We start from the raw sequence: 23,292 nt of genomic DNA, 5'->3' as shown, positions 1-23,292 counted from the left end.
CTGACTGCATCACTGTCTGGTATGGGGGGGGGGGGTGGGGGGGGCGCTACTGCACAGGATCGAAATCAGCCGCAGAGAGTTGCAAAATTAGTCAGCCCCATCATGGACATATGCCAGTGATATTAAAGCTGATTCTGATTCTTTTGTAATTGGGTGGTAGGCAAATCAAGCTGGTGTTAAGGGGGATGTGGGTGAGACTATGTTGCAAGGAATGGGATTTGTGGGAGTGCTGGCATAGACTGGCATCTTCAAAAAGGCGACATCCATCATTAATGTCCCCCATCACCCCGGACATGCTCTCTTCTTATTACTACCATCAGGGAGGAGATACAAGAGCCTGAAAACACACACTAAACATTTTAGGAACAACTTCTATCCTTTCACCATTAGATCTCTGAAAGGACAATGAACCAAGTCATGAACACTACCTCACTACTTTACTTTATTGTCACCAAACAATTGATACTACAGCGTACAATCATCACAGTGATATTTGTTTCTGTGCTTCGCGCTCCCTGATGTACAAATCAAAGTAAATATAATAAAAATTTAAATTATAAATCTTAATTAGAAAATAGAAAAGGGAAAGTAAGGTAGTGCAAGCCAGGTCCAGATATTTGGAAGGTACTGCCCAGATCCAGGTCAGGATCTGTTCAGCAGATCCTTTACTCTCTTTTGCACTACTTATTTAATTTAATATTTTTCTTTATATACAAGTATATTTCTTATGGTAATTTAAAGTATTTTTATGTATTGCACTATAATGCTGCCACAAAACAACTTTCACAAAATATGTCAGTGATGTTAAACCTGATTCTGATTTCCGACTTAGATTGATTGGTGCCCTTCTATACTACAAGGAACATGAAAAAATGAGAAATTAGTATTTCGGAAAAGTATATTTTCTATTACATAGTGTGAGTGAAATATTTTGTTGTTCTTTTTCATTTAGCATCAAGGTGAAAGTTTGTTTCTCATACACTGTGAGTACCGGAGATAAAAACTACAATCATAGGATTGGTAAGTATGCCCTGTTTCCTTTTCATAATGAAGTTAATATAAGCTTGTAGGATGATGGGTTCCCTTGCAGAATTGGGTTAACCTGAAACGGTCAATTAATAAATGCCAGTTTTGGAAGGTCAATGTAGATCCCAATGACAATTTTTTTAAAGAATGAATAAAAGTCTTTGAAGAAAGAAATCTTGGCTGTTTAGACATTGTGCATATATAATATTCATATGATTTGTTTATACGCCAAGCTATATAGTCTAATATGAAGAATATGAGCAAGCAGTCATCTGCTTTCAGTAGCAACCTTTACAAAAGACTGTGTGATATTTTACAATATTTTCATTCATTATCTTTGTGAGTATCCTGATTAGCCCTCGATATGAAGATAGTGCTTCTTACTGTTAGATAATCTAGAACTAGGAATTGCTACTTAAAACTGAGAGGTCATTCATTTAAGAAGAGATGAGATAACTTATTTTCTCTTCAGGTGGTCTTTGAAACTCTATTATTCAAAGTGTGGTGAAACCAGGATTTTTGAATATTAAATATAATGAGAGGTAGATAAATTCCTGATGAGCAAATGAGCAAAATATAACTGGACTCGGTTTCCTTTAGGTGCTCCAGTTTCCTCTCACATCCCGAAAATGTGCAGGTTGCTTGGTTAATTGGTAACTATAAATTGCTCCTAGCATGTAGATGAGTACACAGAATCAGGATAGAGGAAGATGAAGGGAATGTGGGGAGAATAAAATGTGTCAAAGTGGTTGTTTGATGATCATTGTGATCTCAGTGGACCTGTTCCCATGACATGAATGTCGGCATGAATACATCCATTGTCAAGATTTCTGTTTACTATAAACATACAGACAGGTTGGGCTTTTAGTGCTTTGTTGAGGTGCTTATTCACTGCTTTTCTGTTGGCTTGTGTCCTTGCCTAATTGTTCTCCTGTCTTGTCTTTTCCATTGTTTTGCTGCAAGATTAAGTTCTTTAAGATGCATTTCTGCATTTGAACAGCTCAAAATAGTTGCTGCAAGTCATTGGCTGATGTTTCCTTTCTACACAGATCTTACGTACAGACTGGAGGTTGAAAAAGAAAGACGCTCTCATCCACGGGTTATCTTTGTGGACACAAACAGTATCACTTATGTTCGGAATTTCTCAATGCCAGATAAAAAGTGCCATTCTGTCTCGCTGCGATTAATGGTAAAGTAAATCTGCCTTGAAGACATTTTCTGCTCAATGATCTCTGAGTTGTCTTTTATGTCTTGATCTGAAATCCTCAAGAGTGACATTTGTTATGGTGCAGGCTACAAGTTATCAAATAAAGAAAACTAGACCCTAATGCAAGTTCATATCAAATGAATTGCAGAGAGGGATATTGATTTGCTTCTGATTTGTATTTCTCTATTAAGATAACGTTTGAATTCCAGCTCTCGTCCTTAAATACTGTTTTCCCCTTTCTCTAATATTGCTGCTTTGTCAATAAAATACGCGTCATGGCAGACACCGCATAAATGGGTTAACTATATAAGCATAATTCCAGGTTCTGTGCTCGGTATTGGAATTTTCAGTAAGTCTATGCTAAACGATCAGGTTTAACCATCCTCCATTTCTTGCACTCCTTCTGTTATAACTCAGAATCTACTGAAGGACTTCACAGCCAATTGAATTCTTTTGAAATGTGATCATGGTAATAATGTAGAGAACTTAATATAGTGAAAAGTTATAAATAATTTGCCCGAAGGAATCGGTTAGAAATTGGCACTGAGTCAAGGAAGGAAACGTACATAAAATATTAAGGATGAGTTTTAAGCAGGGTTTTTGGGAGAAAATGAAAAGGGTAGAGAGAGAGAGAGAGAGAGAGAGAGAGAGAGAGAGAGAGAGAGAGAGAGAGAGAGAGACACACACACACGCCATTGCCCACTCACTACATATTATTGGCCGCCCAACTCTGTGATCAGCATGTGGAATAATGGAAGGTAGGCTATTTTTTAAAATACTGCCGAGTGCAGTACGTTCCAAACACACTTGCATGCAGATGGTCATTCACTTACTCATTCACTCATTTCCCGGACCCTGTGTTCTGTCAATTATTCCATATCCTATCCAGTTCAAGTTTATTGTTGTCATAGGCATGCATACACAGGGTATAAATGCCAAGAAAGTTAACTTTTAGCAGCAGCAGCACAGTACGTTACAAGACAAGGAAAAAATAGTTAATGTAAGCTTAAATTAGCATAAATAATACATAACTCACAGGTGCAAAATAAGCGATACTCATGCAAGTTTGAGAAAGAAATAAAAAAAATAGAATCCAAGGTAGTATTAAGGTTTATTAGGTCAGTTCATGATGGGAAACAGTATGGAAAAAGCTGTTGTTGAACCTTAAGTTGTGTGTCTTCAGTGTCCTGTACTTCTTGCCTAACGGCAGCAATGAGAAAAAGGAATGGCCCAGATGCTGGAGTCCCTGGTAATGGATCCTTCTTCCTGAGACATCACCTCTTATAGAGGCTGTAGATGGTGGGGAGAGCTGTACCACTGATGGAATTCGCTGAGTCCACCACTTTCTGTTGCATTTTGCATTCCTGTGCACTGGAATTTGCAAATCATTCATCCATCCTTCATTGCTCTGAAAGCTCAAGATTGCCCTAAAATCCTGCTTTGTTTTGGAGAGTCATTCATGCCATTGCTTTCCCTTCCCAGATTGTTACTTTGAATTCTCCCTGATCCTTGATGAGTTAACAATAATAGAAAGAAATCATTGTTAATTATAACCTGGAGCATCAAGCAATCATTTAAATTCCTTGTCTTCTATAGTTCATTGTATTTAATTGTTCAATTCATCTACAGCATATTTCTTAATATTTCCCTTTTCCTCCAGACTATACCAAAGTCTCATTGTTAGTATTTTTTATTCCTGTTGCTCTGCACTTGCCTTCAGGTTCTTTTTACTACCACTGCTTGTGTCACCTATAATGTTTTGCTTTTAATCAGCATAGACATTTTGATTATTAATGTTTTTTTTATCTTGCAGCCATTCCTACATTTTTAGACATTATTTATTTTCAAAAGTAATATTAATTAATTTTAAATCGTAACACATTTTGGGTCAACAAAATACAAGCTGTTTTTTTCCATTCTTTAGTAAGGTCAGTTCCGTTGGTATTAGATTCAGCTCATCTGAGCCTAGATACCAATGCAGTTTGAATGCTGAGTATCAGTAGTTTAGCGGCATCTGTGTCTGTGTGTGGTAATTATGGATTTCTGATATGCTGTACAGTGTATATTTATACTAAACTGATAATTTCTGTGTTTTCCAGGACAATGTCCAGGATAAACTTCAACCCATCTATATCACTTTGAGTTACAACATTGCCAATAAAACCAAACCAACCAGTGGAATGGTCGATATGAATGATTATCCCATTTTGAATGTACTGCGTCAGTACATTCACACAGAAGAGGTAACTTGGACAGTTATTCCACCTAATCATTCTAAAAGAGTTGTAAACAGAAAGCAAAAAAATCATGCAGGAGAGTGTGCTGGGGATTAAGAGAATCTGGAAATGAGACAAGAACCAGTTAACAAATGATTTGGATTAGATTTTGTGTGTTGCTCCAGATTCTAGCATTTGCAGTCTTGTACTTACATTCTGTAACTGACTGTTCAGTGACCAGTTTGCTTCATGTTTATGGTTATTTTTCTTGCTCTGTGTTTTCTTAATCATCAGTATTATAATTAGTTTCCAAGTGCCTTTCTGGTTAATGATACTAATTTGTTAAAATAATTAAATATACAGTATTTCAAAATCTTCCAGAGTATCAGGTTCAACAACAAAAAAATCAATTATTTGAAAGCTCAAACTGTCAAAAGCAATACCATGGTGCACTATTGTGTAAGGGGGTTGGGGTATGGGGGCTTTAAGATTTGATGTCCACAGGTCTGATATGGTTTGCAGGAAAATGGCAGAGCAGAGGCCTTAAGGATATTGACAGCTTTGTAGCCAAAAGAGCTTTGTGCAGCTGCAGGATTAACGTGAGGGGTGAAGAACATGGTCTAGGTTGGATTGAGTGTGATCTGGCCCAACAGGAAAATCCATAATTCTACCTCTACATTGGATGAAATACCTATAAAATGATTTTTGTTGAAAAATTTTTGAATTTTTAGTGCTCCATTTTTTGGCTTTATATTCATTTTTGTATAAACAAAAATATTGTTCTACAGATACATATTCAGAAAGAATGTGGGGAGGATCGGATCTGCAAAAGCAATCTCCAAATGAAGTACCAGTACGGCACTCAAATGAAGGACGGAAGTTTTTCTCCAATTGAAAGGTGGGAAAAATCTCTTTATTCATGAATTCTAAATGGGGCATTGCCAAGACTCTAGTCTGATGATAAAGTCTTACTCTTATGACTCTGACAGCTAAGAGAACAATCCTTAATGCAAGTGAGATGATGGAAGAGACTACCAAACACAACTCCTTGTTTTATATGGAAAGGGTAAAACATCATTTGCAGCTTAGAGTAAGTTACCGCAAATGCTGAAAATCTGATGAGAAAAAAGAGAAAAAGTTAAACTAAACAAGGCTACAGTGGAAAAACTGAAGCTCTTTTCTTGTCATTGTATTCAAATGTTATTTTTCTCCCAATAAATTGTTTTTCCCAGGTTTGAAATTATCATTCCTTGGGATGAAGAGCAGGGTTGCCAAGGTGACAAGTGCCATCTTGGTACAAGGCCATAATGTTGTTTGGTAATACCTTCAAATCAATCTTCTTCACAATTTCACATGAATAATGTACACTTGAAAATGAGATAAGAAAGTTATAATAATAAAATGTTGATGCTATAGGGAGAATGAGAATTATCCAATTCCCACCACATCTTAGTCGTGTAATACTGATACCTGTATATTCAAACTTTATTGCAGTCAAAGTTGGAAATGATTCTTTCTGTTGATGTTTCAATACCAGAGTGAAAGGCAAGCAAATCTTGAAGTACAATCCACAAAGCAGACCGCGAGTTAAACTTATGTTGCAAGTAAATGTAACAAATGAATCAACAGATCTCATTGGTGAGGACGCACATCAGGCCAGGCTGAATGTTACACTGCCAGACACATTGTCATTCGCTGGTTTTCGCATGGTAAGGAGGCTACTGTAAATTGCACTGCTGTAGATAGGTGAGCTGGAGGAGAATTGGGGTGGAGTTATTGGGCATGTGAGAGAGAACAGGTTAAATGGAAGAATGGGCATGCTCTGAGAGCCAGCATAGAGTTGATAGGCCAAATGGCCTCCTTCTATGTTATCAGAAATATGTAAAGCTTAATGTTAATGATATAGGCTGTAGTACATTATTATCTGTTCCAAAGCTACACTTCCTCAGAAGTACAGTATGAGTGATTTATGCTTAGAGGATAAAATATAAAAGTGTATGATGAAAAATGTACGCACTCAAAAATCTGCAAAAAGAGAGGGCTTTTCAATCAGCTGCACGCGCACTTGCCACATGCTCGCAATGAGTCCACCATGGTTCATTCCTACCCCCACCTTTGTAGATGGGAACCATTCAGGAAAGGAATAAGTGAGGTAAACTGAGAAAAGTGATGAAGTATCTATTCTGCTTGATAACGGTCAACTGACCAGCACATCCCCATGGACCGCCGCAGAAGAGCAGTTTCTCTTGGTTAGCTAATGTCGAAGGCAGTGGACTGTGAATCTCCTCTTCTCTTGATGAAACGACCAATGGTCCACCTGCTCGGATGCTAGCTCCAGCAGCAAGATGTGCTTTTGCAGCTTCATCAGTTCGCAGGCATACATGATCCAAATGTTTTCTCTCAAGTTCTACTTGGCCATGACAATGCCAGATGAGAGCTGGTAGTCAGTTTACTTGCAAGATGTGAGTGCAGACTTTGTCTCAGGTACCAAACATTCATGGCCTGGTGTCCTATCATATTTTTATTTCGTGGTCTCTTGCAAATTTGCTACTGTATGGCCAGCAGTGGGGGATCTAATCTGGTGTGTAAAATGTTCTTAAACATTAATGTAGTGAGCGATGAGCCTGCAAATTCATTTGGGTGTAATACAGTAATGAAAGGGAAACAGCTTAATTTCATCATAAAGTCACCCTGTACTTGTTTGGAAAGGCCTTGTTTCACAGTTTGCACTGCTCACTCCACCAGGCCAATGATGCTGTGTGATATGGAGGTGTTGTCAAGTACCTAATGCCACTAATCTCAACAAACTCTTTAAATTCTGCACTTGAGAAGATCACAAGGCCATTGTTGAATCATTTTCAAAATACTAAAAGTGGTGAAGACCAACTGTGGCTTAATGGTAGTAGTTCTGGAGGAACATGACAAATTAGTGGGTAGTGCTTCTATCCACATTGAATGGGCATCCATGATCAATAGGAACATGTGTCCCCAGCAAAGTCCAAACTAATCGATATGGATCCATTTCCACAGGAATTAGGCCAGCCCCATTGTTTAAGGGGAGGCCTTTGGCAATCTTTTTTGCACCTGCTGATAAATATTGCAGATGCACACCATGTTTTCAAAATCTGTGTTCATGTTAGGGCACCACACAAAGCTTCTTGCTAGTAACTTCCTTCTCCCCACACTTGGCTGGGTATCATGTAGATCTGAGTACACGCTTTTGGCCTTGGGTGGGGGAGGTGGATGGGAGCCACTACGTGATCGCCGCATGATATGTAGCCATCCTGTAGGCTCAGTTCATGTTGGCAATTTGTGATTGGTTGAAATTCGTGTGGAGGGCTGGTGGGCCAGCAGACCTGTAGTGATCTTTTCACTGCCTAATGAGGTGACTTTTGATGGATGCTTTCTCTACATTTTGTAACAAGTAACCAACTTCAAATGGTGGTGTGTCGAATGTGATGTCCTTGAATATTGGTAATCTACATAAGGAGCCTGCTACTACATTTCCTTTCCCAGGGCTATACGTCATTGTATAAGACCAGGCTGATAAGGTCAATACCTATTGTTGCATTCTAGGTGATGGTATCTGTTGGATAACTTGTGACTTCGCCCATTCAGCCTAGCAGCGACTGAAGATCAAAGAAGCGCCCATATAGTAAACTAATAGAAGTTCTTGATGCCAAACAGATTCATCTCAGCCAGAGACATTGTCCATGAAGCAAAAGTAATAGGCATTTCTGTTCCACAAGACATTCAGTGTAATAGTATAGGCTCGACTCCATATGGTGAGGCATCACACTTCATCATCATAGGTTTTCCGAACCATAATGCATGAATACAGATGAAGAACTGAGATCAGTTTTTACCTGCTGAAATGCGATGGGCTTCTGATGTCCCAGTCACTAAAGATAGAACATAGAATAGTACAGCTCAGGAACAGACCCTTCGGCCAAAAACATTGCGCCAAACCAGATAAAAAAAAAAGTAAATCAAAAAGCACCCAAATCCCTCCTACCTACACCATGTCCTTATCCCTCCATCTTCTTCATATTCATGTACCTATCTAAATGTCTCTTTAAAAGCCTCTAATGTATTTACCTCTACCACCACACCAAACAGCGTATTCCATACATCCAGAACTCTGAGTAAAAAACTTACCCCTTACATCCCCTTTGAACCTACCCTTTCTCACCTTCAATGCATGCCCTCTGGTATTAGACATTTCAGAATCAGGATCAGATTTAATATCACTGGCATATATCATGAAATGTGTTAACTTAGCAACAGCAGTACAATATAATATAGAAAAAAATAAGTAAATCAATTACAGTAAATATATATATATATATGTATATTAAATAGTTAAATTAAAAGCAGTGCAAATACAAAAATAATAAAAGTGAGGTAATGTTCATGGGTTCAATGTCCATTTAGGAATCAGAAGGCAGAGACATTTCAACCCTGGGAAACAGATACTCTCTGTCCACTCTACCTATGCCCCTCATAATCTTATAAACCTCTATCAGATCTCCCCTCAGATTCTGCTGCTCCAGAAAAAACAACCCAAGTGCGTCCAGCCTCTCACGATAGCACATGCCCTATGAACCAGGCCGTATCCTGGTAAACCTCTTCTGCACCCTCTCCAAAGCCTCAACGTCCTTCCTGTAGTGGAGTGACCAGAACTGTGCACAATACTCCAGGTGTGGCCTAACCAGAGTTCTATAAAGTTGCAACATAACCTCCTGACTTTCGAACTCAACGCCTCAACTAATAAGAGCAAGCATTCCATAAGCCTTCTTAATCATCTTATTGATCTGTGTAGCCACTTTCATGGGGCTATGAACTTGGACCCCAAAATCTCTCTGCTCAGCGACACTGTTAATGGTCTTGCCCTGAACAGTGAGTGTATTGTCTCCTTGCATTTGCCTTACCAAGTTGGAACACGGGTATCTGGGTTAAACTCCATCTGCCATTTCTCTGCCCATATCTGCAACTGATCTATATCGTGCTGTATTCTTTGCCAGTCTGCTACAGTTTCCACAACTCTGCCAACCTTGGTATTATGCACGAATTTACTAACTTGCCCATCTACATTTTCATCCAGGTCAATTATATATATCACAAACAGCAGAGGTCCCAGCACAGATCCCTGCGGAACTCCACTAGTTACAGACCTCCAGCTTGAGAAAGTCCCTTTTGGCCACTACCCTCTGTTTTCCATGTGCAAGCCAGTTCTGAATCCAAACAGCCAATTTGTTGCGGATCCCATGCATCTTAACCTTCTTGGTTACCCTCCCAAGAGGGACTTTGTCAAATGCCTTAATAAAATCCATGTAAACATTGACTGTGCAACCTTCATCAATTTCTTCCATCATCTTTTCAAAAATCTCAATCAAGTTGGTAAGCCATGACTTGCCTTGCACAAAGCCATGCTGGCTCTTCCTAATTTGGCCATGGGTTTCCAAATGCTCATACAGGATATATCCTATCCTAAAGGATTTTCTCCAGCAATTTTCCTACAACTGACAAGAGGCTTGCCGGTCTATACTATAGTTCCCAGGATTTGTCCTTGTTCCCTTCTTAAATAGATTTACTTTAGCCACTCGCCCGTCCTTCATGACCATGCCTGTGCCTAGAGAAATCACAAAGATATTAGTCGAGGCCCCAGCAATCTCATTGCTTGCCTCAGGCCCTGGGGTCTTGTCCACATTAAACTCATCAGGAGACCCAACACTTCTCCTTGATCTCTAAACGCCCTAACATATTTCTACACTCAGCACTGTTCTCCTGGTCTTTCATATCCTTTTCCTTGGGAAGTACTGAAGTAAAATACTCATTCGGGACCTCACTCATGAAGGTAGACACAGACATAAGGATATCTTTAACCAAGTTATCAATAAGATATTGGAATGTACCTGGGGCCAAACTCACCTGGAATGTTAGCCATTTGTATCAAACCAGGCCTCTATGCATGTTGATTATCATAACCAACTGGGAGTCTTCATCCAAAGTGACCTGATTGTAGGCCTACTTCAGGTCTCGTGTTAAGAACTGTTGTCTTCTGGCCAGAGTTGCAGACAGATGGTATGACCAGTGGTATTGGATATATGATCCATGGAATTAGATATTTATTCAGTTTTGTCACGGGGTTTGCAGTCAGCACAGATGAAAACTGACCTATCAGGCTTGAGGGTGGGTACGTCCACTCTGAGTACTGTGCTGGCTCCATCCCATCCGCCATCTGTCGTCAGTCAAGTTCTTCTTCTATCTTTGGGTCCACCACATACAGGACTGGGCGGGTGTTGTAAAACTTCGGCTGGCAGTTCTCCTTAAATTTGGACATAGCTGCCAGATCAAAGTATTCGGCTTAGAAAACCCGCTGATGCTTTTGTAATACAAAACTCAATGCAGGGCTCCCCCCAGTATGGTTGTTGCAGGACTGTGCTGATGGCATCTTTTTAACCCAATTTCTGCCCAGTAAATTAGACTGTTGGCCTGGCTGACCATATGCACCAACACGTAAAGCATGTCCCCCGATGAAGGCACCACGCACACCCATTCGTTCTCCAGTGTAGCTGCGGAACACCGAGTTCAGCAGTTGTAATCTTGGAATCTTTTGTAAGGATAATTCCCTTACCAAGATGATGACTGACCCATTTCTTCACTCCAGCTGACTACTGACATGGAGTTGCTGGTCAAGTTGTTCCATTTTCCTGTGGCGTCCTCTCAAGTTACCCTACCTTCTGACAGAACCAGCAGACTGTTTTTTGATGCTTGAAATGAGACCATTAGGCATGACTTTCCCCACAGTGATGGCATCTCTGTGGAGGCTTACATGACTGTGGGCTGCTGATTTGCATCTGCTAGCAAACAGTGATGTTTTCAGGAGGGGGCTGTTGCTCTGGTACTGCCTGAATCTGTGGTGATGGGGTGGCTGAAACTGTGTAAGACCCCTCTTGACTGCCTGCCAGTGATGAGCTGTGGAACATGCTTTGCCCCAGCATAAATTGCGCTCTTTGGACAGGAGGCTCTCCTGAGTCCTCCCATCATGGACTTCACCAATCAAATCTTGGCTAGCATCGCTTCTTTGAACTTGCTCTTTGTACTGCTTGGATTCCTGTGCCTTCAGGGTCAGTCTTATGATGAAATAATCTATGTTCTTGTCCAGTGCCTGCCGTAGCTGTAAGAAACTGAAATGGACCATGAAGACATTGTCCTGCTTTCTCCACATGTTGTCCAAATCCTCAAGGTTGTCTGTTAGCTCAGATTTGTTCAGTATGTATAGAGCATTGAAGGTTTTCTGCCCAAGTTCTCCCAAGTGCATGCAGAACAGCTTGAGTTTCATTGCTTCCTCCAGCTTTGTTGCTGGTGTTAAAATTGGTAGGAGTTTGAAATAGTCCAGGAAGGTTTTCCATTGCAACCAGCTTTCAGGGTTTGGTTTTGCCTTAGCTGCGGCCCAAAATGGATTGAGTGGATGGAATAGAGAAGCCAATCTTGTTTTGATCCCAGTCACCAACTGTATGCACAGAACAAGAACGAAAGCAGAGTAATAGTATGAAACATGTTTACTAAGTCATGTTAGCCACACTTCATGCTGCGCAACTTACAGTGAGGGCGCTACAAACCGGGCCTGCCGAGGCAAAAACCATCCGCGCTCCCAAACCCGCGCAGAAAAAGAGGGCCTGCCACACACTGGAGGCCCGATCATTTCACCGCGCAATCAACCAGCCGCATGCGCATTTGGCACTTTCTCACAATTGAATCAATACAGTTCAATGTGTACTCCAGGATTAGCTGGATTTGTTTTGAAGAGCTGCATGAAAGTATAACTTTTCTGTTGTGTCTTTCTTTTAGGATAAAATGACCTGTGAACAAAAGGAGAGTTACACTTTGATCTGTGATCTTGGAAACCCTTTCAAAAAAGATCAGCGTGTATGTTCTTCATCTTTATGCCTCCAGTCCTACACATTTATAGGGTTTGCTCCTGGTATTCTGCAAAGGCTATTGCTTTTTTGTGTTAGAGTCATACAGCACAGAAACCAGACTGTTGCCCTATTGTGTTCACATTGACCATCAAGCACCCAACTGCATTAATCCCATTCTTCTCCTTTCAGCCCTATCAACAATCCCCAATATTCTGGCTACCACCTACACCAGGGATAACATACACTCGCCAATTAGCCTACCAACTAGCATGTCTTTGGTGTGAAATCACATAAATCACATGGAGTATGTCCAACCTGACAACATCCAAAATCAGGAATGACCTGGTCACAAACCACTGGGTAGCAGAGCTAACCATTGTGCCACCATGCTCCCATTTAGTAATGATAAATTTTATGAAGTCCATTGTGGTGCTGCAAGGCATCTTAGAAGATAATCTTCATGTAAACAATAGATGGTTGCCATTTAATGAGTAAGACATATGGTTCATAAACATGCATAATGTTCTAGCTGTTCCAAAAGAAGAAACAAAAACAAAAAGTGTTCCTAGGGTGGGAAATAAAGAGCTAGAGGGAAGAACCTGAGGGGCAAATTTTCACCTGGAAGATGGCCCATATGAGTCACCAAAGGAAATAGCTGAGGCAGATCATTTAACAAAATTTAAAAGATATTTGGACAGTTACATGGATGGGAAAGGTTTAGAGGGATGTGGGGCAAACATAGGCAAATGGGACTACCTCAGATGGGCATCTTGGTAATCATGGAGCAATTGGGCTGAAGGACCTGTTTCCATACTGTATGACTCTGTAAATGCTGAGGGAACTCAACTGGTCATGAAACATCTGAGGAAAGAGAAGGTTCTGAGGGACAGTTACTGACCCATAACATTGACTGGTTTCTCATTCTACAGGTGCTGCCTGACTGACTGAGTTTTTGCAGCATTTTTGTTTTTGTTTCAGTTCCAACATCTACATTCATTTTCAAAAGTGCAAATTTGTGTTCAATGACTGAATCCCTACCATACGTAAATTGACAAACAAATCAAAAGGAGGACACAAGGATACTGCAAAGGGATGTGGAAAGGATAAATAAGTGAGGAGAAATATGACAATTGAAATATAGTGTGGAGAAATCTAAAGTAATCATTTTGATAGGAAAAATAAAGCAAAGTGCAGGAAATACTCGGCAGATCAGATAGTATCTATGGTGATCAACATGGAACTAATGTTTCAAGTTAAGAGAAACTACAGGAATCTATAGTAGAGAGAGGTCTGGATGTCCACATACCTGAAACACAAGAAAATTACATGCAGATTAATGAATAATTATGATGGCCTATATTGCAGCAATTTGTGCAAATTGGGGATGTCTTCCTACAGTTATACAGTACTTGGATGAAAGCACATTGGAATACTTTGTAAATTTTAGTCTGTAGATTGAAGGATGGTTTGACCCAGTTGATTCATGGAATAAAGGATTTGCCTTTTGGTAAACCAAAGAATAGGTTGAACCTAATAGTCAACAGAATTTAAAACAGGAGAGGTGATCTGATTGGATCATAGGCTTGACAGTGGAGATTTTGCAGATAGTGTGGGTCTATGGAACTTTTTCAGGAAAAAAGGAGGGCCCATTTAAAAATGAAATGAGAAGGAAGGTCTCCTTCAGAGGTTCAGATTCAAATTAATTAATTATTACATACAACAGGGAGCAATGAAATTCCTTGCTTGCATGAAGCTCACAGAGAATCTATCAGAATCAAGACCAGATTTATTATCACTGACATAGAGTAATATGGAATTTGTTGTTTTGTGGCAGCAGTACAGTGCAAAGCATAAAATCTATAAATTATAAGAATAAATATATAATGCAAAAAATTGAATAATGAGGTTCATGGACCATTCAGAAATCTGATCGTGGAGGGAAAGAAGCTGTTCCTTAATCATTGAGTGTGGGTCTTCTTGCTGCTGTACCTCTTTGCTGATGGTAATAATGAGAAGAGGGAATATATCAGATGGTAAGGGCCCTTAGTTATGGATGTTGCTGCCTTCTTGAGGCACTACCTATTGAATATATCCTCGAATATGGGAGGTATACCCATGATGGAGCTAGCTGAGTCTATATCCTCTGTAGTCTCTTTCTTTTTAACAAAGATTTGTGAACCTTTGGATTGCTTAACCCCAAAGAATAATGAAGGCAGAGTTATTGGACACATTCAAGGCTGAGTTTTTTTCATGTCAGTAGGAAACCACAGGTTGTAAAAGTCAGTCACAATCTTACTGAACAGAAAATCAGGCTCAAGGGACCATTTGATCCATCCAGCTCTATAAAACTCTGGTTTGACCACCTTGGAATGTTCTGTTCAGTTCTGGTTGTCTCATTATAGGAAGGATGCAGAAGCTTTTGAGAGGGTGAATCAGAATCAAAGTCAGGTTTATTATCACTGACATATGTCGTGAAATTTGTTGTTTTGCAGCAGCACTACAGTTCAATATTTTTTAAACTAAATTACCATAAGAAATAGATATGTATTTTTTTAATTAAATTAAATAAATCAAATAGAAAGAAAGCAAAAATAGTGAGGTAGTGTCCATGGGTTCATTTTCTGTTCAGAAATCTGATGGTAGAAGGGAAGAAGCAGTTCCTAAAATATTGAGTGTGTGTCTTCAGGGTCCTGTACCTTCTCTCTGATGGTAGCAATGAGAAGAGGGCATATCCTGGGTGGTGGTAGTCTTTAATGATGGATGGCACCTTTTTGAGGCATCAGATTTTTGAAGATGTCCTCGATGATGGGGAAGCTAATGCCCATGACAAAGCTGGCTGAGTTTAAACTCTATGCAGCATTTTTCAATCCTGTGCATAGACAGTTCCATACCAGATGGTGATGCAAACAGAATGCTTTCCACGATATATCTGTGTAAATTTACAAGTCCTTGGTGACATACAAAATCTCCTCAATCTCCTAATTAAGTATAGCTGCCTGAATGCCTTCTTTGTACTTGCATCAATATGTTGAGCCCTGGATAGACCTTCAGAGATGATGACACCCAGGAACTTTAAACTGCTCACCCTTTCCAGTGCTGATCCCTCAATGAGGACTGGTGTGTGTTCCTTCGACTTCCCCTTCCTGAAGTCTACAATCAATTCCTTGGTCTTGCTGACGTTGAGTGCAACCCACCAATCTATCACACTCCTGTATGCCTCCTTGTCACATCTGAGATTCTTCTGATAACAGTTGTGTTATCAGTGAGACACAACTGCAGAGGAGATTTACCAAGATACTGCCTGAATAGGAGAGCATGTCTTATGAGGATAGGTTGAGCAAGCTATTGCTTTTCTCTTTCGAGTGAAGGAGGATAAAAGGTAACTCGATAGAGGTGTACAAGATGATAAAATCTTATGCACTTTATGGACTAATCTGTAACTCAGTTGGTTAGATTGTCATCTCTAAATCAGGAAGATATAGATTATATGAAAGGGACTAACCAGTCACATTCCCTTTGCAACTTCTTCAAGGTTTGTAAATCTTTCTAAAAATCTCTATTGAAATATCCATTTAAGTTAAAGAAGGTTTGTGGAGATAACACACATACACACACACACACACACACACACACACACACACACACAGAGTCCTCCAGCCCTAGAACAGGCCATCTCCGACCTCCAGCCTCCTGTGAACTCACAAAATCGTAGACTCATTGCTCCAGCCGTCAGGCCTCGACTTCCAATTGGCCTTCGGACTTTGATCTTCAGATTCGGTTAAAGTAAACAAACAATCTACTAGTGGAATTCAATAAGGACCATAAGACCATAAGATATATAGGAGCTGAATTTGACCATTTGGCCCAAGGAGATTCAGGTCATGGCAAAAAGACGCAGATGAATCGGGGAAAAAACAGAGTCGCGTTAAGGATGCAGGCCATCTCCCCAGCCTAGATTTCTAATAGTATAATTTGGACATCTTGTTTCACTTTAGCAAGCATTGACCATTCTTAACCACTAGCTAGTGAAGATACAGTACACTTTATTATAACAGCTGGTAAACAAGTTACCCTAGCATATGTAGCAGCATGATTTGCAATGCTGCGATGGTATTGGGTTTGCTGACCGCAAAGTTCTAAACTCAAACAAAGACCTTAAGCTCTATCAGATGTGAATAGCCATGAGTATTCTCACTGAAGGGAGATTGTACTGTAACTACTCAAATATGAAAACTAGTTTTTTTTCCCTGTTTGTTCTCTATGATGAGTTTAGCTGCCAATATCCACTATTTGAGCATCCCTACAGAGAAGATACATCCAGCTAACAAAGTAGTTTAAACATATCTCATTTATTTTCAGTGATATACATTTAAATCCAAACAACACTTTTAAAACACATTTAAAACTCACAGAGGATTTCTATCTTAAGCATTTCCAAATTGCCAGAGGATTTCCAAAACACAAAAATACTATTCCTATAAACTAAAAGGACATACCCACAATTTGCAGAGAAATAAAGCATTAGTTGCAGAAACTGAAACTGGAGGAATGATTCTAGTTCACCCCTTGTTTCTTCAATGCCTTCTTGATGTTCATTATCCCGTTCCTAATCAGCCTGAACTGCTCTGTACGTTTATTCCCCTTTTCTCACACTTGGGTGACTTCACAGCATGTGATATTTCCTCAGAGATCCTTTCAACACAAATGGTCTAAAAGTATTTTTTTGGAAACACAGATTTCAGCTTAATGTTCACAGTTCACCATTAATGCTATGAAGCTCACATAAAACTCCCAACTACAAACACATTTGTAATTGATATGTTAAATATCAATAATTCTAAATGAAGAGAAAATTAAAAAAAAACTGAGGTGCAAAGCAACTTGATAGTCCTTGTGCAGGATTCCCTAAAGGTTAATTTGGAGGTTGAGTCTGTCGTAAGGAAGGTAAATGCAATGTTAGCATTCATTTCTAGAAACTAGAATATAAAAGCAAGGATATAATATTGAGACTTTATAAAGCATCGGTGAGGCGGTCCTTTTAGAACTGAGATGAGGAGCAATTTCTTTAACCAGTGAGTGGTGAATCTGTGGAATTCGTTGCCACAGGCAGCTGTGGAGTCCAATTCTTTATGTATATTTCAAGCAGAGTTTAATCAATTCTTGATTGGTCAGGGCAAGAAGGGATATAGGGAAAGGGCAGGAGATTGGGGCTGAGGGGAAAAATGGATTCAGCCATGATGAAATGGCGGAGCAGAGTCAATGGGCTAAATGCCCTAATTCTGCTCCTATATCTTATGGTCTTATGGACTTAAATGATATTATCCCTCTGTTTTGCAAGCTTCCTTCAACTAAGCAACTGCAGAGTCAGCCAATCTGCTTGAAACAACAGAAATTAAACTCATTGTATTCTGCTCTACCTTGAGCAATAATAAAGCAAGTGCAGTGACTAGCATCTGCTTCTACACAGTCAGGGCATCTTCTATCTACAGAGCTTGTTTGCAAAAACAGTGCTTTTTAACTTCAAGCTGATGATTGCTTTCCATTTACATTTAACAACTGAAGACTGACTTCCTTTTACAACCAGAAACTAAACAAACTGTTAGTTGGATGCTTAATTACATCTGTTTTTGGGCTCACACCTAGTAGCTGTGTTTAGAAAGCAAAGTCAGCAAAGACACAAGGAATGAATATCTATCATAACACCAGTGGATTATATAATAACATTTTTTGAGAATCAAAAGAGTTATAAGAACCATAAGTCACCTGTGCCAAATGGACTATACTCCTGAGTTTTGAAGAAGATAGCTGAAGAGATTGTGGAGGCATTAGTAATCAATCATCTTTCAAGAAGCACTAGATTCTGGAATAGTTTTGAAGGACTAGAACATTGCAAATGTCACTCCACTATTTAAGAATGGAGGAATGCAAAAGATGGGAAGTTATAGGCCAGTTACCCTGACATCAGTAGTTGGCAAGATGTTAGAATCCATTATTGATGAAGTTCCAGGCCATTTAGAGGCACATGATAAAATGGGCCAAAGTCAGCAAGGTTCCGTAAGGGGAAATCTTGCCTGACAAATCTGTTGGAATTCTTTGCAGAATAGACAAAGGAGAGTCAGAGGATGTTGATTGCTTGGATATTCAGGAAACATTTGACAAGGTTCTGCTTAACAAGATAAGAGCTCATGATATTATAGGAAATATACTTGCTTAGATAGAAAATTGGCTGACTGGCAGGAGGCAGAGAGTGGGAATAAAAGAGGCCTTTTCTGGTTCTGCATGGGTCGGTGTTGGGATCACTTCTTTTCAACATTATATGTCAGTGATTTGGATGACAGAATTGATGGATTTGTGGCCAGGTTTGTGGATGATACAAAGATTAATGTAAGGACAGGTAGTGGTAAGTAAGAAGGGAGTCTGCAGAAGGACTTAAGACAGATGGGGAGAAGGTTCAAAGATGTCACAGATGTAATACGGTTTAGGAAGGTGTATGGTCATGCACTTTGGTAGAAGGAATAAAGGTGTAGACTATGTCTTATGATCTTATAGTTACTGCTTCGGACCATAAGACATAGGAGAAAAATTAGGCCATTTGGCCTGTTACATACCCCGTAACTGGGTGTCTAACCAGCAGAGAAAGAAGAATTCGTTGGAGTCTGGTGGTACTATACTAAAGGTGTTTATTAATAAAAAAATAAGCAAAACCTTATCAATAATGCAAATATACATATAAAACCAGTTAGCAGTAATAAGCCTAAAAGTGTAGGAATAATAATAATCAATAATAAACAAGCTCTATCGATGTCTAGGGGTAAATAAATTGTCATAGAAAAGTATAAAGTTCAGTTCAGTTCATGAGTGTTGCTGTAGATATAGTTGTTGTATTGTAATCATTGGAGAGAGAGAGAGAGAGCGAGCGAGATGTAACAGCTACAGTCAGGCAAACCTTCCTATGTTTTCTTAATCCGTCATATCGATGTGGTCATTCAGTTATGACCTCTCCGTCCTTCTGCTAGACCGTTCTTCTGTGGTGGACTCGTCACTCTGGCATGAGTGGACACACACACACAAGTCCCCACCGGCCCTGCGTTAACACTGATTGCCTTAATGACCGACCTCCTGGTTCAGTCTCTGAAGCCGCTACCTTTCTTGTGGGTTCCAACACTCAATCAGTGTCCACTGGCGTGTCTGGAGGGTGTCTCTCCAGACCTGTCTTTTATCCCTACTCACGGGGACTCAGCTATCCATCAATTCTGAATGACTGTCCATCAAATAAGGCCACTCCTTCAATCCACTGAGGAATGTTTATAAGCAAACTATTGTCCAGTAAATAATTAAAAAAAAGGAGTCACAATACGGTTAATCAGCAATTTCCCCCTCTCTCTTACCTGACGCCGATGTTCTTGCTTTGCTTGTTTTTCCATCTCTCTTTCTCATGGTCAGCATAGCAACAGTAATAGTTTGTGTTTCTTAGGAGGGGAATGGTTAACTCTGTACCCCATTGTCCATCAGGTCTATTTATCACTCGTAACAGGTCCTTCGAGTCTGCTCCACCATTCCAACGTGGTTGATTTATTATCCCTCTTAACCCCGTTCTCCTGTCTTCTCCCTGTAACCTTTGATGCCCTGACTAACCAAGAATCTATCAACCTCCACTTTAAATATTCCCAATGACTTGTAATTTTGTAATTCCAAAACATAAAACTAATTGAAAGGAAAACATCAAGCCAGGAGATGCATGTCCTGGTTTCATTTTTACTTTAAGCAAAGTGTACTCATGACATGATGGCGTGATGATGTATGCCATTCACATACTTTTACATATAACCCATAATGAATTATGTAACCGACAAAGAATGCTTAATCAAACAATATGTTTACAATATCACTAAAATATTAAGTACACAACAACCTGGCCTTTACAACCATCTACGCCCTCTAGTCCTAGACTCACCCACTATAGGAAACATCCTCTCCACATTCACTAGCCTTTCAATATACAATAGATTTCAATGAGATCTAACTGGCCAATGATTTGCTGTCTTTTGCTATGCCCCCTTTTTGACAAGTGGAGTGATATTTGCTATTTCCAGTCCTTTGGAACCATTCCAGAATCTAGTGATTCTTGACAGATCATTATTAATGCCTACAGTCTCTTCAGATACCTCTTTCAGAACCCTAGGGTGTAGTCCATCTGGTCCAGGTGACTTAGCTACCTTCAGACTTTTCAGCTTCCCAAACATTTTCTCATTAGTAAAACTCACTTCTGACCCCTGACACTTACGAATTTTTGGCATACTGTTTGTGTCTTCCACAGTGAAGACTGGCACAAAATACTTAGTCAGTTCGTCCACCAATTCGTTGTCTCCCATTACCACCCCTCCAGCGTCATTTTCCAGTGGTCCAATATCCACTCTGCTCTGTTATGCTTTATATATCTGAAAAAACTTTGGTATCCTCATTGATACGATTGGCTAGCTTACCTTCATATTTCATCTTTTCTCTCTTTATGTTTTTTCCAGCTCCCTTCTGTTGGTTTTTGCAGTGGTTAACCAGATGTTTTAATCTCCGATGCTCCACTATCAAACTAACTGCTGGCATTTATGCTAAACTAATTAAGACATTAATTCATGCCTATATATTACAGGTATTCTAAATAAAGGGCTAGATACAGCAAACCCAGGTCTGCAACCTAGAATTCCATCCCATGAGTATATTTGCCCATTAGATGTGCAAGATTCATCTTCCTGAAAGAACAAACTGTTGCCAACTTTTTATCTCCAAAAATCAAAGACAGATGCAGGTGGGGCTTGTTTTGGGTGGGGCCGCGCCAAGCCCTTTATATAATAGAAGTTCCCCGGATGAATATAGGCTCTATCAGTCACATTGCCTCTGATAACTTGGTATGAAACCTGCCATTAATTTCAAAAAAGAACCACTGCTTTCCATTCAGCAAGAAGGCATAAGAGCTGACTGTTTAGTTCTAGCTGTAATCTCTAAGGGAACTATATCCCACTCCTTTTGTTGTGAAACTGGACACATTTTCTAAATTACTGTCCTTCAAAACATTATCTTTATCTGGGAATCCTTTAAGTTCCATTTAAGTGCCTGTATCTAACAACAGTAAATTATGAGAAGGAAGCAATTTCAGGGATGGTAGATTGAAGATTATTACAGTATATTGTGCTTGCAATAGCTCTTTAAAAGAACACTTTAAAATTACATTTGCTGCCAATGAAAGATTTAGCCAATCATAGGCTGGTCACTGGTGACCATGTTCAGGTTAGCCCTTTGTGGCAAGGCAGATCTCTGCTGTCCCTCCTACTTAGACCCAAGTTGGTCTCTGTTCCCTACCCCTAGCTGGATGCTGCTACCAAGGTTGGTCTATTGTGCCCAGGCCTATTCTGTGCATAATGTAGAACCCACAAACACAAGCCTGAATCAGTTGGGCCACAAAGACTGAGAATTGTCATGGATGATCTCAAGCAGATGATTGGTGAGGTGGTGGAGGCTGATGCCTTGAGTTTTCAGTGGCAGGATGCTCAATATTTTTCCAAAGTAAATGTAGGTGACAATGACACCATTAGCACATTGTAAGATGTGCTCATCAAGGAGGAATTCTGACCCAATCCCCACTGATTTAATGGAAAAATTGGAGTGTCATATTAATACCATATGGGAGAGAAGTTTTCTTTGAGATATAGAAAATCCTGTAGTAAACAGAAACATTGACAACCAATCATCTGGTACTGTAGTTCCAAACTCCCCCTCCCCCAAAACTGCCATGAATAGATTATAGAGTTAAAAAGGCCTCACCGCTTGGTCAGCTGTAAAACCTGTCAATGTTGCTTAAATGTCTCTGATATTCAGAAATTAAGAAAATTAGTTGAAGTAAATAATTAAATCATTATGTCACAAAACTAAAACATTTTTAATGAACCTGTCTTTCAATCCATAAGTCTATAACCTGTTTAATGGAATCTCAGTATCCTAAGTCTGTTAGTAAATTTAGGGTTTCAATGTGGACAGTACAAATATGGAAATTCTAGGCTTATTATTGTTTCATATATGAACATCTGCCATTGATTGCTAAATCAGAAATGGAGAGTTACTTTGGAAATTCACATCAAATTTAAACTTATTTACCTTAGAATTGTGTAAGGGGCAGTAAGGTCAGAAATATTCTAAAGGTAACAAAATGAGATGTATCAGGAATGTGACATTTTTCTTTTGTAGGCTGAAATCCTTTTAATCTTCGAAACAACAGGAATAACACTTCATACGAGTGAAATCATTATGGGAATCAAACTTGCAACGTAAGCATATGTTTTGTTTATCTGCAGTTTCATTTAAACTAAACCAAAACATATTTCTTTGTCATAGTTACTTTCATTATTATAACCTAACTTCTTTAGTAAAGTTGAAATAACCTTATGGAAACCTGTGGCACTAACACTAGAGGGTTCTTCTAATGTTGGAGTTTTGAAATAACTCTGGATCTCAGTGTCAGCTTTCCTGTTACCTGTCTGCATATCTTTCATCAACTATAAAGCACATCAAATCACTGATCAGAAGAAATAGGACAGGGGTAGCAACAGGAATTAAAAGATTCAATGAAAGAGAGGAACAAAAATTGTGTCTCTTTCCTCGAATAAAGAGGAGGGTTTCTGAGGGAACTTTTACAATTACTTGTTTGAACAGGTTTGATTAGATAGATACTTTATTGATCTCAAATGAAATTACAGTGTCACAGTCACATTACAAGTGCACAGATATACAAATATTAGAAGAGAAGTAAAAAAGCATAAAAAATAAGTTATCTCAAACAGTCTAACAGGAGGGGGTCATCACTTCCCCGGCTGAGGGTTGACTCATTATAGAGCCTAATGGCCGAGGGTAAGAATGACCTCATATAGCA

General features: G+C 39.4%; 1 protein-coding gene across 1 annotated transcript in view; it reads left to right on the top strand.

Annotated features, from left to right (window-relative positions):
* LOC132384941 (integrin alpha-3-like) overlaps positions 1-23,292 on the top strand; it is a 141,008-nt gene that overhangs the window by 88,005 nt on the left and 29,711 nt on the right. The window contains exons 11-17 of the mRNA XM_059956598.1: positions 953-1,020; positions 2,076-2,215; positions 4,333-4,476; positions 5,238-5,347; positions 5,987-6,158; positions 12,304-12,381; positions 22,611-22,690. Coding sequence (XP_059812581.1) covers positions 953-1,020; positions 2,076-2,215; positions 4,333-4,476; positions 5,238-5,347; positions 5,987-6,158; positions 12,304-12,381; positions 22,611-22,690 — 792 coding nt within the window. The remainder of the gene's footprint in view (positions 1-952; positions 1,021-2,075; positions 2,216-4,332; positions 4,477-5,237; positions 5,348-5,986; positions 6,159-12,303; positions 12,382-22,610; positions 22,691-23,292) is intronic.

Source organism: Hypanus sabinus, chromosome X1, assembly GCF_030144855.1.
Source record: "Hypanus sabinus isolate sHypSab1 chromosome X1, sHypSab1.hap1, whole genome shotgun sequence".
In the NCBI taxonomy this organism is placed as follows: Eukaryota; Metazoa; Chordata; class Chondrichthyes; order Myliobatiformes; family Dasyatidae; genus Hypanus; species Hypanus sabinus.
Note: the sequence above shows the minus strand (reverse complement) of the source record. Positions and strands in the feature narration are given on the sequence as shown.